This window comes from Podarcis cretensis (assembly GCF_951804945.1).
Source record: "Podarcis cretensis genome assembly, chromosome: 7".
NCBI lineage: Eukaryota > Metazoa > Chordata > Lepidosauria > Squamata > Lacertidae > Podarcis > Podarcis cretensis.
In genome coordinates this window covers 44,615,382-44,632,063 of record NC_137176.1, presented here as the reverse complement: position 1 = coordinate 44,632,063, position 16,682 = coordinate 44,615,382, and the positions used below count along the sequence as shown (strand labels likewise).

General features: G+C 39.6%; 1 protein-coding gene across 4 annotated transcripts in view; it reads left to right on the top strand.

The window, feature by feature from the left end:
- The first annotated feature begins 696 nt into the window (after positions 1-696).
- Positions 697-16,682, top strand: part of PTPRM (protein tyrosine phosphatase receptor type M) — a 428,935-nt gene continuing 412,949 nt past the window's right edge. For 3 of the 4 annotated variants that reach the window (XM_079982864.1, XM_079982863.1, XM_079982862.1), the window contains exon 1: positions 697-950. In XM_079982864.1, the coding sequence (XP_079838990.1) occupies positions 878-950 (73 nt within the window). In that variant the 5' untranslated portion in view covers positions 697-877. The remainder of the gene's footprint in view (positions 951-16,682) is intronic. The other variant, XM_079982865.1, reaches the window with a different exon arrangement.

Sequence of the window (16,682 nt, the reverse complement as noted above, 5' to 3'; positions counted from 1 at the left end):
AAATAATTAACGTTGCGCGCAGCTGCAACACTCACCTGAGGGGAAGCCTCTTAACGACTTACTGCTTAGCACTGGGGCAGCGAAATAAATAACAAATTGAATGGCGGGATAAACTAGTGCAAGCTCAGAATTTCTGTGCGGAGAAGAGCGCACTGCCCGGGTTCCAGCAACAAACTTCGTGCGCGGCACGTAGGACTTCTTCTCCCCCGAGCTGCTGCTTTGTTTATTTGCATTTCCCTCACAGTTTTGGTTCCTCCGTTTCCGTCCGGCGTTATTCCGCTCTTCTCAAGGAGCCTACCTTCGTGCGGGCATTTCAAAAAGAAGACTTTCGGGTCCGCAGCAGCAGCAGCAGCCACTTAGCGCGCCTGTCCCATTAGCTTCTCCCTCCCACAAGAGCAAACGCGGCGGCGAGGTCCTCGGAGCGAGCGAGCGAGCAGCCAGCCAGCCAGCCAGCCTGGCGGGGGTGCCGCTTTTGGCGCCACTCGCCCTCTAGCGGGAGAAAGGCGGCCTCGTCGGCGGCTGGGCGTGACTTGGCTGCTGGCTGGCTCTCGGCTGCCTGCTCAGCGCCTGCCTGCCTGCCTGCCTGGCTGCCGGGGGGAGCGCGAGTCAGTGCGGGGACTGGAGCGAGGAGAGAGTTCCTCGCGAAGACGGCGCGGCGCTCGCGGCTGGGCGGCTGCGGGGCTGGAGCGGCGCAACAGGGAGCGCGCGGGCTGGCGGGAGGGCGCTGCTGACGGGGACGCGACGCTGCTTTTCGGAGCCCCCTCTCAGGCCGGCGGACCCCGCGAGGAAAGGGCCACGGAGGGCGCCCGCGCCAGCCTCCCCAACCCCCCAGGACCGGGGAGGGCCGGAGGGGGGTCTTTCTCGAGGCGAAGGAAATATGGGGAAAGTTGAAACTTGCCTCCTGACTTTGGCTGGACTTTTGCTGGCAGCGGCAGCCGAGACGTTCACAGGTAAGGCAAACCCCGCGGAGTCCCTTTCAGAATCAGAATAATGAACTCTGGGCGACTGCTGGGCTCCTTAAGGAGCTTCGTGTGGAGAAAGGTGAAGCGGGACGGGCTGCCTTGGCGAATGGGGAGGTATTCCCCCCCTCCCCCCTTGGCGAGTGTGACCCTTGGAGCTGCTGAGTGGAATTGAGGAGAGAGAGAGAGAGAGACGCTTGGAAGGGAGAAGGGGAAGTTCCAGGCGCCGAGGGAGGGATCCCGTTAGTTTGGCTGCCGGGTGCAAAAGTGCAAGACGCGGAGCGAGGCGGCGGCTGCGGAGTCTGGCACAACTCGACGAGCTCCCTCCCTCGAAAGGGAGGCGGGAATTCGGAATTCTAAAAACAAACAAACCACCATTACATTTTTAAAAAAATCTATATATGTGAAGGGCCCTTGCTTTAAATCCAACCCCCAAACAACTTTCTACAAGTTGGCTGCTCCCGGCCAGCGGTTGCAAATGTCCGGGCTTCTCTTCCTTCCCAGCCAGGGACGCTCCGTCGAGGCGGGGCGGGCGGGCTGCTGGCGCTTTCGGAGCCGAGCTCGTGGAGCCCACGGTCTCTCGTGCTGGGTGGCGAGAGAAGTTGGACAAGAGAAAGCTGCCCAGAATACCTTGCGCGGACCCCTCTCTCCAGTCCGACTAGCCAGCCAAGTCCTCGCTGGACGACTGTGGGGCGGAGGCGACCTTTGTGCCTGGAGTGCTGTGTGACTGACAGCCCCTTTGGTCTGGCGTCCAGGTGTGGCAGGGGGACGCAGGGGTCCCGAGCTTTTGAGAGTAGTTGTTGTGAGGAAGTGTTTTCCAGTTCTGGTCAAGTTGTGTCAAGCTTTGGACGAAGCAGTGCCCTGTGCTGTGATTCCTTCATTTCTCCCCACTTTGTAGCAGCGAAGTGATAATCAAAGCGTAACTTTTTAATTCTACCTGGCAGGCATTTACTGCCTCAGCATCCTCCCTGCTTGGGCTCTCCTCCAATGTGCGTAACATGCTTTAATGGTGCATGTGAGGCATACAACCCTCTAATTTTGGTCTGTAGCTGGATTATGAAACAGTTAGTTCCACAGAGTTGGATGGGATGAGTAACTTGGGCTCATTTTGTTTGTTTTTCATATGAACTCTAGAAACCTATGAGAGAAATTGAAGACATCTGGGTTCCATGTTCTTCTACGTGCTTTGATCAGGAGGAGAAGTAGGACTCTGGTTGTTGCCTTGGCTGCAGGGTACTTGGTGTTTCGTGCATTAAGTAGTGCTTGTGTACAGCACCCTTGTGTAACTTAAGTTTTGGATTTTAAGAAATCCGCTCTTCATGGCTTCTGTAAACACATTCTGGTTTAAAGGAATGTTCCAGGGATGCTGTGTGTATAAAAGCAGCCTGTGTTTTCTCAAAAGTTCCCTTCTACATTTTTAGATAAGTCAGAAGGTTCATTGCGAGAGAGGCGTTCCAGAGGTTTCCCCTGGTATGAAATATAATTCTGAAGAAAAACTCTCCCCCGTCCCTTCTCTGGTTTCAATGAGGCTATTTGTAGCTGAGCTGTGAATCATGAAACTTTACTCGCAGTTAGCTCTCACTTTATTGGGATAAAGCCATACCTCAGCTTAGCTGCATAATTTGCAGCACAACTTGTCAAAATATTGGAAGAAATGAGCATTTTATGTGAGTGCAGAAGTGTGTGCTTGCCTTGCTTAGAAACAATACTATCTCAACACCACTTCTGTAATACTTGATGCTTCTATTAGCCTACCAAAGTTACCACTGGGTTGCAAAAAAGAAAAACCAGTTTCCTGTTCCAGTCAATAAGCTTCAGACCAGTTTTCATGTATAAGTATTGGAAAGTTGTATGCCAAAAAGCCTGTTGTGCCTATGTGGGTAAATGTCTACATGTGTAACGGTAGGTACTACAGACAGCACTATTATTTGGAGCATAGAGTATGGGCAACTGCAGAAATTATTGAAAGATGTCAAGAGAACAGATGAGCTTTTCTTATTATTTTTTAATGCAGTACACCAGAGATGGAGAACCTATGGCCTTCTATACACTCCTGGGCTACCATCCTAACCATTGGCCATGCTGACTAGGGCTAATGAGATTCCCTATAACACCTGGTGGGCCACAGGTATCCCTATCCTTGCTATATACTGAATCTGCATGTATCAAAAGTTTTTCAGTGTTACGTTCAGCCAGTCCCCACTAGAGAGTCTTTCTTATGAAGTAATCATTAGGAAATCAGCAAGAGCAAAAGTTACAGTAAATATTTATATTGCTGTTGGGTTTGCTGTTGTTGCAAAAGTTTTCAAGACATTATTGGAAGGAGAAGTTAACTGTTAACAAAAAGTGTTGAGTTTTCCTGTGACATTCTTACAAGTTTGAAATTGTAAATATACACCTTAGGTGTACAAATTCCCCAAAGATAATAAACAGTAATGATAGTTTATAGTTGAAAAAGCAATTGTTTCTTGGATTGTATCAAAAATGTTGTGATTCTTGTCTAAGATCATGTCATTTTGTAAAAACTAATGATTATTCTGAGGCTTATGTCCTCATCCTAAGCATATACTGTAAAAGTAAATCCCTTTACTGCAGTAGACTTCAACACTAGTCCCATACACACTTGATTGGCAGCAAGCTCTATTGAACACAGTTCAGCTTACTTCTGAATAAACCTGCATAGGAATGCACTGTAAGTGTGCCTGGAATCTCCACATAGTTAATAGGTTTTGCCTGTATATTTAATTTCAACACATTTAATGCTTTCAATTGAAATATGGTTGTAGACAACGTTTAAATATACAGAATGCTACTTTTTTACCAGCATTGATTTTAGATTTATTTATTTTGTCAGTGCCAGGCAAAACAAACGATTTTTGAAAATGCTTTTGTTCAAATAGAAATAGGATACAAGAGATGTCAGTAACAGCATAATCTTAAATTTTATGTTTTGTGAAAGTCTGTGTGTATGTGTATGAGTTCATATCAATTGCAATGGAAGATCAATAGAGGTGTAATGGAATTTGAAAAATATGCATTTTTATAACCGCCTTATTTTTTTGAAGCAGTTACATATTCAAAAAGCCTGCAGAAAGTTGGTGCTTTTTGTTTATAACATAATATTGTCCCAGAGAGGCCTATTGTTAACCTATACAGCTATTTCTTGTATAAAGTGGTGGCAGAAAACTTGTATACCAGCTAATACTGCAAGCCTAAAACCAAGTATTCACAACGGTTAGGATTTCAACCTAATATTTTAACTTTGGATTTTCATGAAGCTTTGTTGTGTTTGCTGGCACAGCACCTGAACTTTAAATGCTTATATCTGCTGTCAGTAATGCGTTTATGGGCTTCTTGTAACATATAGCATTATGTAAAGGAAATGATGTGATATAAAAAGTATTGGGAAAACTATTAACTTTTACAGCCCACCTGTACAACTTCATTTTCTTATAATATGTATTCATTTGTGAGTGGGGGGGGGGACGGGGGACAAGAAAGTGACCAAGACTGCAAAGAAATTGCTCCTTTATAAAATTACATATTTTAAATGCTATATTAGAATTTAAAAGTTAGTTCTAGTGCCAATATTAAATATATTGGGAGCGTCCTTACGCAGTCAAAGCAAAACTGTGTCTATTAATCAGTTTTTCATTAAAGTACATATATTCTTAACTGGTTCATAATTTGTTAATTCAGTGCAGTGTTGTTTACAAACATTCTGAAGTCTATGTTGCAGTCCTGTGTTTTTAAACACAATAGTGTGAGACAAAGACCTTGTTGTGGGTGCAAAATTGCAGACGAGAGAAATAAAGGCTGGTTCGCAAGTCTTATGGTTACTTTCTGGGCATGGGAATATAATTGGAATTTTCCATATAAACCCGAACTTTAGTGTGTCATTCTCACTACAGCGCACTGGGGTGTTGAACGTTTTGATAGAGCTGCATACATGACCACACAAACAGCACATGCAGAGCCCAAACATGGAGCATGCGGATTGTGACTTTGCACATTAGACTTCAGGCATGTAGATCTCTATACAAATGCAATGTCCACATGCTGCATGGACATCAGGCGTTGCAGGGGGAGGGTGGAACTGGTATGCTGAGAGAATTGGGCCAACTAATTTGTCTCCAATCCCCATTCTGCGCAGAGAATAACTGCCTGCGTAAGAGCTATTCATTCATATATGCCACTTGATTTCTGTGCATTTGGCTAATAATGTACGTTTGATGTCTCACAGCTGAATGTGTAAACTTCAACACATGAAAGTCCAGGTTAGTGGTTGTAGGGGGTTGAGCATCACTGTGTGTGTGCTTACCTCTGTTTGTTTTGTGTATCTGGTGAAATTCCTTGAATTTATGTGGGTAGATCCCAATCCCAAACATCACTCTGCACATAAAGGCAAATGTGTATATGCATGCCCTTCCAAGGGATAGTTTGACTGAGCCAGCCACGTATTAGACAGGCGAGATGAGCCTACATTTAGATTCCGCCTACTTCCATCCCTAATGGACGATGGAGGATGTCAGAACTGATCACACCAGACATTGGATCACCCTGGGTTTAATCCAGCTACAGGAACTGCTCGCATTGCCCCAGGCAGTAGATACCGGGGACCCAGTGCTGGGAACTGCACACGCAGCGCTCTTTGTGTTTTCTTTATACTGTTTCTTGTCTGTCTCTTTTCTTACATGATGATTTTCGTGCTGAAACCATCTCTGACTTGTCTTGTGTTACTTATTAAAAAATTAAAGTTTTCTGTTCAGTCACTGATTAAAATGGCACTGTTATTATGATAATATAGAGGAGAAAAGTATACCCTACAGCATATTACAAGGATGTAATTACGCTGAAGAAACTCGTATAATGCATCTTTGGTCTCACGTTTAGTTATCAGACTCTTCCAGAAAAATTACAGTGTATATGTATTTTTTTTAAAAGAAAAGAAGTATTTAATGCAGATGTAATCTGTTGGATTGACAATTGTAGAGGCTGGATTTGCAGTATAGTCATAAAATGCTTTTCTTTTCCTTTAAAACAAAAAACCCCAAAATCCCAACCCCACCAGAGTTATGTAGCAATGGCTGAGGGAGGGAACATTTAGTGTCTGATTTCTCTGTGTTCTTCAGCTGAGAAAATGTTCCAGTCATTTGTGATGTGTGTGCAGCTGACTTTCCCATTGGGAGTGAAGTGAGGTAAATTAACAAACTAGCCAAACTAGGCTGACCTTCTAGAAAAGCCATCTCTGCAATTCTTTTCAAAAGCTGTTGCATTCATTGGCAGTCTTGACACAAATCCAGTGTGCTTTGGATTTAACCGATGCAGCAGGACAATTCATTAGTTTCATACTAAGAATTTTCTACAAATACTGTTCTGTAGGTTTTGTAGTTGTTTGGTAATTAGGATACATTGCAGCCATTTTAAAAAAAACACCCATGCCCTAGGATTCAAAGTACCATACATCTAGTTCCCATACACCTATGGTAACTTTGAACTTTAGTTTCTCAAATAACAGCGCAATGCTACGTGGCAAACTACTTTATGTAGTAGCTGAGGGATGCGTTCCAAAGTGGCAATGGAGTTTCCTGTTCAAAATATTTAAAAAGTTACAGTCCCACATAAGATGTGGTATGCACAAGTTCTTGGGCAAGCATAAAGTTGTCCTCTGAATTCTGGCTCTATTTTATTTTAAGTTAATAGCACTTAATGATGACTTTATTTGTTTTGGTGAACAAATGAGTGTGCAAAATAAATTATTCTTCTAGCAATTCAGTTTTCCCAGTGTGTTGAATTTTATTCATTGTTAGTTTGGAGAACCTGTTCTGGCAAAGTTTACTAGATAAACAAGCAAATAAACATATAAACACCACCACATTTTAATTCTTGGTGGTTTGTGTTACCTATACATTTTGTTCTCAGCTCCCTCACTTGGACTTTTGTTAGTGTTCTGGTTTTTATTTTAAAGGCATGAAGTCATTCAGCTACCAAGTTTTGTTTGCTGTGATCTACTGCTGATCACTAGGTGTAGCTGCATCTCTAAATCCACTTTCATAAGCCATGATTGTATGCTGAACTTGGCACATTCTGAGTTTGAGGCACAAAGAAGTACGGTATTTAAGGCATTTGGAATGATTTGAAAGTTTGATCTAACGTAAGTTATGTACCTTTTTGAAGGAAAGTAAACTCCTGAAAGATCAGGATCCATCCAAGTCTGTGTAATAATACATTTGCTTGCTGTTTATATTTTTAGTCCTTTACTTTGCTAGTGGCTTTAACAGGGATACGAACTTACAGAAACAATTGTACACATTTGCTGAAGAAGTAAAATTACACTGTGTGCATGTTTTAGTATGTTTGTTCAAACAAACATAAAACTATAATATTGAATATAACTTTGGCAAAATGTACTTTGCTTAAAATCACTCTCTATGAGGGTAAAGCTACTGAAATTTCGATTAAAATTGTCTTGGGATCATCTGTGGGTGAAATATTAAGTCTAATACTCTCATGAACTAGATGTGCTTTGACTCACATTTCTTCAGCACAATGAGAAGTTTCATTTTCCAAGAAAAAAAAAGAAAAAGAATTCCTCTGGGTACAAACAGTTCTTTGGTACACCTAAAATACATTTTTAGAGCTTAGCTGCAATAGTGTTTACTTTTAAATTTGCTAGGAATTGAATTTTTGGGTTGTTGCACTGTGTTCTGAAACTTGTAGATTTCTGAAACTTGTAGATTGGGTTTCAAATGAATTAACACCAAGGACTCTTCAGATTGAAATCCAACCAAGAGTAATTTCAGATCACAGCCCAATAAAATTGGAGATTGAAGGTTATGAAGAAAGATCATTCAGATGGAGAATTAACGACTACCTTTTAGATGACCGAAAAATTGTACAAAAAGCACAAAAGAAGTTGTTGGACTATTTTACAGACAATTGTAACAAAGGTACAAAGATGAGTACAGTTTGGGACGCAAGCAAGGTGGTAATGAGAGGATTTTTCATTCAACAGAATGCAATCAAAAACAAGCAGAGAGAGAAAGGAATGAAAGAATTCTTAAGACAAATAATGGACAATGAACAAAAATTAAGAAACCCAACAACTAAAAAATAAAACAAAATATAAAAGTTTTGCAAACACAATTTGCAATGATAATAAATAAGGAGGTGGAATGGAATATTAAAAAGTTAAGACAAAGGAACTTTGAGTTTGCTAACAAATCTGGCAAATGGCTTGCGTGGCAAATCAAGAAAAGAAAGGAACAAAACACAATTAGTAAAATTATTGTCGATGGAGAGGAGATAGAAAACCCAAAAGGTATCAGAAAAGGATTCTTGGACTTTTACAGTCATTTGTACAGGAATAGAGAAAAGAACAATATGAAAAAAATAGAAAGATATCTAAAAAATAAAAAGGTGCAAAAGATCCCGACAGAAAAGAAAGACAGACTGAACGCCCCAATTGAGATTGAAGAAATAATAGAAGCTATAAAAGATTTTTAAAAAGAAAGGCTCCAGGACCAGATGGATTTACAGCTAGTTATTACAAATTATTGAGGCATACCCTGGCGGTACCATTGAAAGAAGTTATGAACAATATTTTGAAGGAAAAGGATATTCCGGAAACTTGGAAAGAAGCCTTTATTACATTTATTCCCAAGCAAGATTCCGATTTAACACTAGTTAAGAATTATAGGCCGATTTCATTGTTGAATACTGATTATAAAATCTTTACGGGAATATTAGCAAAAAGATTGAAAAAGGTATTGCAAGAATTTATTCATGAAGATCAAGCAGGCTTCCTTCCTGGCAGACAGATGAAAGATAATGTGAGAAATATAATTAATACTTTGGAATATCTGACGGCTAGGAATGAGAAACAAGCTATATTGATGTTTGTAGATGCAGAAAAGGCCTTTGATAATATATCCTGGGAATTTATGTTAAAGAATTTAGAATATATGGAGGTAGGAAAAGATTTTTATAATGGAATAAGAGTGATTTATACAGAACAGAGAGCAAAACTGATTGTGAACAATGTAATTACGGAAGAAGTGAAGATATTGAAAGGTACAAGACAGGGATGTCCTCTTTCTCCACTACTATTTATAATGGTCCTGGAAGTCCTGAGTTGAATTAGACAAAATGAACTAATAAAAGGGGTGACAGTAGGTCAGAATGAATATAAAGTTAAAGCCTTTGCTGATGATCTGGTAATAACGATAGAAGATCCACTAAAAAGTTTAAATGAAGTGCTGCAGGAGATTGATCAATTTGGTAAGGTGGCTGGGTTTATATTAAATAAGAAAAAAACTAAAGCAATTGTAAAAAATGTGGACCATAATGTAATAGAAATAATGCAATAAGAAACAGGAATTGAAGTGGCAAAGAAGGTAAAATACTTGGGAATATGGTTGACTTCAAAAAATATTGACTTATTCCAAAATAATTTTACACCTGTGTGGAATGGAATTAAAAAAGATCTGGAGGTATGGGGAAGGATGAAACTCTCTTTTTGGGGCAGAATTTCAACGATTAAGATGAGTGTACTTCCAAAGATGTTATTCTTATTTCAAATGATTCCTATAATCAAAGGGACTATGATCTTTAAAGAGTGGCAGAAAGTAATTTCAAGATATATCTGGCAGGATAAAAAGCCAAGAATACAATTTAAGTTATTAACAGATGCGAAGGAAAGAGGAGGCTTTGCCCTGCCAGACTTCATATTATGAAGCATCTTGTCTCTGTTGGTTGAAGGCTTGGATAAAATTAAAAAATAACAAATTGTTAGATTTAGAAGGATTTGATAACAGATTTGGATGGCACTCGTATTTATGGTTGGAGAAGAAGAAAAGTCATAAGGGTTTTGAGAATCATATCTTCCGGAGATCTTTAATTGAAATATGGGATAGGTATAAAAATGTATTAGAACCCAAAGTCCCACACTGGCTGTCTCCATTAGAGGTTATGAGTGTAAAGAAAATTAATATGAGAGAGAATTGGATTACATATGGAGAATTAATAATTAAAGAAGGAGGAAAATGGAAAATGAAGCCATATGAACAAGTAAAAGAATATGTGTTTGATTGGTTGCACTATTTTCAGGTAAATGAAATGTTTAAAAAAGATTTTAAAGAAAGTGGATATGCAGAAAATGAATCGAAATTTCAAATAGAGATAATAAACAATGATTATAAAATATTGTCAAAAATGTATAAAATGTTGGAATGGCATACAATGAATGAGGAAGTAAAGTTGGTTATGATACATTGGGCTAGAGATTTTGGATGTAATATACAAATGGATGATTGGCAGAAAGTATGGAATGAAAATATAAAATTCACAGCATGTACTGCGTTAAAGGAGAATATGATGAAAATGGTATATAGATGGTATATTACACCGGTTAAGTTAGCAAAAATGTTTAAAACATGTAATAAGTGTTGGAAATGTAAAGAAAAAGAAGGATCATTTTACCATATGTGGTGGGAGTGTAAGAAAGTGAAGGGTTTCTGGGAAATGATATATAATGAGTTGAAGAAGATGTTGAAATATACATTTGTAAAGAAACCATAAGCCTTTCTGTTAAGAATGACAGGAAGAGGGATAAATAGAAGTGATCAAAAACTTTTCCAATACGCAGTAACAGCAGCAAGAATCTTAATGGCCCAAAAATGGAAACAGGAGGAACTACCGACTCTTGAAGAATGGAGGACGAAACTCATAGACTATGCAGAACTGGATAAACTAACTGGGAAGATAAGATATCAACGGGACCACAAGTTCATCGAGGACTGGGGGAAATTTGCAGAATATCTGAAAAGTATATGTGATGAACAAATAACGCTAGTGGGATTTAAAGAGGCTTTGTGAAGGTGAGAGGAGTATTGTTAAACAGAAACAGGACAGTAAGGGTAATCTAAAAATGCAATATTAAATTTAGAAAATGTGTAAAAATGGGAAAATATGGATGATTGGCAGAGAAGCTGAGGGAAGTCCAAAAAGTTGAAATTTGTGAAAATTGTTTGATATGGCAAATTTGTATAATGGAAAATTTAATAAAAATTATTTTTTTAAAAAAAGAAACTTGTAGATTTTGTATGTGTCGGAGAATGTAGCAGCAATTTGGGACTATGGGAGTAATTGGAATGTGGTGAAAGGAAAGAGTAGCTAGCCAAAGGGGATTGAACAAAAAACTAGCCAAAGTCATTACAACCACAATAACATTTTGCCAATTAAGCGATGTTGTAGTAGACTGAGTCCTGTCCAGTGGTGTTAACAAGGAATTCCAAAGAGTGATGGTGAGTGGGATTTTAAGGGCTTGTAGGAATTGCCATTTTATAGGGATGGAATTGAGAAGATCTTAGTAACCTATGTGTTGTGGGCAGAATAGAAACAACGTCTTATTTGTTTTCAATAAATTAGAAAGGGAGCAAGAAATGCTTCTTAATGCAGTATATTCATAGATGATCATGGTGTGTCTTTAATCTGAAAAAGGATTAAATACAATTATGGAGGATAGGCCAAATGAACTCCATGATGGAAATGCAACCTGTTCTCTGACAACATACCCTTCCATACTAGATGCTAAGTAAAGCAGGGGATGGATGTAAGAGTTTTCACAACTGTATTTAGCTAGCTACCCAGAATAGTTATCTAGATAACAATTGACCTGACACACAGTTTCTATGGTTTTTTCCCCCTGAACATCTTTATGTGGTCCTGGTTGAACAAAGTAGTTAAGGTGGGCCTTAGCACTGCTGAGGTGGTACTATGACTTTTTGAGGCTTGCAGTTGTAGCCTTCTGTGCACTCTGCTAAGATTCAGACATGTTCTGTTTTTACATGAACAACCATGCCTAGCATATCAGCAAATCATAACACCAATATGCCATACCCACCCTTCTCACCTGCCTGGTTTCTTCTTCCACTACTCAGAAACAAAGGGTCTCACAGCTGGATGTCTGAGGTGGGAGGAGCTTGCTCTGTTACCATTGGCTAATGAAATCATTTAAAAGTGGATATACGTCCTAGATCTGGTATTTCCAATAGCCTATCCCTCCAATTACATCCATGTAAACTTTCTCCAGTGCCCATAAAGGCTGTAGAATTCCCCCATCCCACTATTCCCATTGCTCTTTGCTAAGAGTTGTGTTACACCTCCTCCTTGGAGGAAATCCCCCATTTGCAGCATTTTTTGGGTAGTGTCAGAATTCTTTTTGAAAATTCCATATGTGCCCATGAGCTGGAAAAAAATGGTGATCCCAGCACTAGACGCTGTAGTTAACTGTGGTAACGACTGGAAGAAAATACTGGAGCTGGTGAAAGCAGCCATAGGTTGGTAATGAGTTCACTTGCAACTGTAAACTATGGTTTAACAAACTTAGTATATACATAACAAACATAATTTTATTTGTATGCCCCCTTCCCATAGTTCAAACCATGCTCAAGGCTGCTTACAACGTGAAAAAATACATAACTACAACATAACAAAATAGTCATAAAGCATAAACGTTTAAAAATACACAACCAAACCAAACAATTTGCACATAAATCACAAGTTCTAAAATAAAGATACAAATAACAATAGCAACAACAGCCCCAACAAAAAACTCCACAAAGAGTCTGTTCAGCAGTCTACTCTTTTGTAGCTGGAGTCAGTCTGGGCTCTGCCTTTCCAGGCCAGGTGGAAAAAGGCCTTCAAGGCAGGGAGCAGGCCTTACAGAACGCTGGCCACTCCACTCCATGCTTATAGTCTGGTAATCTCGCTTGGGTTTTTTTATTTTTATTTTAAACTAAATTTATATACCACTTGATTGTAAATAGAACCTCTAAGCTGTTTACAGAAAGTCTGATTTGGCAGAAATCTATAACACATTGTAGATTCTTGTATATACATTGAGTGTTATTTAAAATGCTCAGCCCAAACTGTTGTGCACTGCTGTAATGTGACTGGGATTAAATGTAATTTACTATGACAATGCATGCGCACTTCTAATAAAGCTGTTAAATACTCATTCCCTGCTTGTTGTCAGGTTCTGTATAGCTCCACAGGAGGCTTTTATTTCCTTAATGGTTTAACTTATGAGTGCTGCTCTACTGTATCCCCAGTCTGCATGTATTGTCATATTTTTACCATTTGCTGGCTTGTTAATGAGTTGTTATATGGTCAAGGCTCCTGTTTTCTTCAGTTTTGCACCACTGTGCAGAAGGAACAGGTAGGAGACAAGAGAAACCTGCTCTGCATCTGATGGCATCTGCCATTTTAGTAGATACTGTCAAAAGAAAAATAAAAGCATTGTGATGATAATAATTTATTAACAACTCTTAAAAGGCTTTTCTAGTGGCCCTTGTAGCCTTAGTCTGCCTCCCATCATACTTGTCATATCCTGAACAACGTAGAAGCAGTGCTGAGGTAGATTTAATAGGATGAGCTGCTTTTAGAGTATTCTCTGTGCATATATAGAGGGAAAGAGTATGTCTTAATAACAGCTAACCTCTACCTTGTTTCCAAAACTGACACTACAATCTGAACTTTTAAGAAATAGACTGTTAGAAATCTTACTGAGAATGCTGGTTTACAGGTGGGCAAGAATTGATTGGTTGTGTTTGCACATAACACTGTGTCATGATTTGTTTTAACAGTGGTTTGCTCAACAAATCATGAGTCACTGTGTAGATGAGCAAACAAACCATGGCCTGTTTCTACAAAGCTTGACTTGTTTTCCAACTGCTCTTGCTTTGTGCGTTTGTAGCCTTAGTGTTACGTGCAAATCAGATCACTGACAACTGCTAAATTGAGGTGAAATTTAAACAAAAAACCATCAGTCCTCCTTTTCTAAACCTGCTCCAATATGGTGGCAATCAGCTGGCTATTTTTGGAGCTAACTTCAAATGGTGACAAATGCTCTTGGTTCTTTCTCCCCCTGTTACATCCTTTATTGCTTGCAAATAGTTGCTGATACAGCTGGGGTCAAAATGACTCCAAAAACCGAATTAGTTATGTATTGTTCAACATGATCTCTGCAAATAGCAATGATAGGAAAAAGAAGCTTTGTTGGGTTATGAAGAAGATTCTAACTGGATTAAAAAATTGATATTTGCGAAGGGATTTTGGAAGCCTGTGCGATATTGACCATTGAACCTGTTTGCAGTGATTTTAAGAAAAGTGAGAGAATTTGTCTATTATGAAACTAGTGGGGGGAGAGTCATTTTCTCAAGAATATGTTCTGTCCATTTGGAAAGGTTTTACTTGTTTTATAATTGTGTGGCGTAATAGTTAGAGTGTTGGAGTCTGACCTGAGAGACCAAGGTTTGGATCCCCACACAGTCATAAAGCTTACTGGGTGACCTTGGGCAATCACCATCTCTTGTCCTAACCTACCTCACAGGGTTGCTGTGTGGATTAATTGTGGAAGAGGAGAACCACATAAACCACCTTGAGCTCCATCGAAGATAAAGATGGTCTATAAATGTACAGTGGTACCTCTGGTTACGAACACTTCGGGTTACGAACTCCGCTAACCTGGAAGTAGCTGCTCCTGGTTGCAAACTTTGCCCTGGGATGCAAACGGAAATCGCGTGCTGGAGGCCCCATTAGCGAAAGCACGTCTCAGGATAAGAACAGTTTCAGCTTAAGAACGGACCTACGGAACGAATTAAGTTCGTAACTAGAGGTACCACTGTAATAAAATAAAGAATTTTTTTAAAAAAATAATGATATATGATTTTGTATAACGCACCCTGGGACCTTATGGTGAAAGATGGTTAAGAAATACACAAGAAATTGAAATAACAGGTTCTGGTCTAAGCATTAAAAAAAAAAAGCATTAATGGACATCAAAGGTACGTTTGTTTGTTTTAAAGCAGCTTTTTGCAGGGTCACTTTGATCCCTGGCTCCTGATGTGCATAGATTTTCAATTTTTTTGTGATCAAATAGGGCAGAAATTGATCCCAAAAGTCGTAAGGATATACCATACTTTTTGTGCATAAGATGAAGATTTTCTATGTTAAAGTAGTGTTGGAAAATTGTGCTTGTCTTATACATGGATAATGCATTGTGGGGACGGGGAATTGGTTGCTGCTGGGAGCTGTAGGTTGCTGGGAGCGGGTGATTGTTGGGTGCGGCAAGGGCTTTTTTTGATTGGCTGTTGCATCGGCAATTGGGCGGGTGATAGGTGGCTGCTGGCGGCACACGGTCAGACGTTTGGTGGCTATTGCGTCATGTGCGATAGAAAATGTCGTTAAGGCAGATGAGTGATATTTGGCAATCCCCCGCCCCTCAAACAAAGCTCAAGAACTGTGGGCAATCCCCTCCAAAAAAAGCTCAAGAACTCTGGGTAATATCCACCCATTTTCTTATATTTGAGTCCCCCAAAATAGGGGGCATCTTATACACGGGGGCGTGTTATACACAGAAAAATATGGTAACTGATATGCCATGAAGCGCCATATGAAAATTCTAACTTTATCATAGTTGTGGAATATTTAACCTGCAGAGTTATGGAAAACATGGTGTTGTAGAAGTTTTATTAATTTAGGATACATTTGACCCCAGTGTTTAACCAGGGGTTAAAGCAGAATAATCTTGAAGTGGTGACATCCTTACTCCATTTAAGTTCCATGCTCTGCAGAATGTCCTAAAAAGCAATATATTCCAGGATCACTTAAACAAGGTCCATGCAGTAGTAATGTTTAAAGTGCTAACCTGATCCCGGAAAATCTTAGGTGCATCAAATGGGTAGAATTTGCAGCACAAGCACTTTGAAGCAGCATAGGTTTCTTTGTTTAGCTAAACATGTTTCGTTGCTTAAAGCAAGCTTTCCCTCCTAAAATGAAAAATGTTTTGGTGTCACAATTCAAAGGACTTTTTTTAAAAAATAAAAGGCATGGAACTCCATGTGGGCAGTGCACTCACTGGCCCCATTCTGGCTACAATCCTATAAATAGGAACAGGTATCTTCTCCTAGCACTTTTCAGATTATTTTTGATTGGCCTAAAATGGATGTGGTCACAGTGTGAATTTGACAGCAACAGCAGGCAGCAGGCATGGGAGGATACGAATAGCTGTTATGCAAGACCACAATATATATTTTCCAGCTGAAAGATTGCTACCCATAATATTATCTTGATATTGTATCTGTAAGGGAAATAAATTTACCTAGATTACATTTTGCTTTGCTCAGTGATAAACTGCAGTTTGTTTATATTAAGATGAGCCCAAGATGCAGATGGAAATAATTTAAGAGCAGAGTTTTAAGCATTAGAAACCCTTTCAGCCAGTGTTAGAAACTGAGATATGAAAGCTAGGAGCTAAATAGCACCTTAAACCTAGGTTATGGGCGCAACAACGGAATGTCTAGGTACACTTTTTAAATAATAAGAATACAAAGCCGAAAATGAATGAACTGCAACTAAAATATTATGTTCATTTTTCACATGGTCTAGTTCTTCCCCTGCCCACCCCCCTAATATTCTTAAGAGGGTCTCTTCTCCAGTCTTCAGAAAGCAGCTAGAAGTGGGGAGCCAGAAAAAGTTCCTTATTTCCTTGCACTCTGCAGTTTCAATCTGAAATCTTAGGCGCAGTACTGAGCCCAGAGCTCAGAAACTGCTCGTGCTAATGAAATTCCCTGTCGCAAAATGCACCTAGAACACTGCTTTCAGCTTTAAACGGAACTAGAAGTCTACAAAAATGCCATTCAATTCTCATGGCAGTATTTT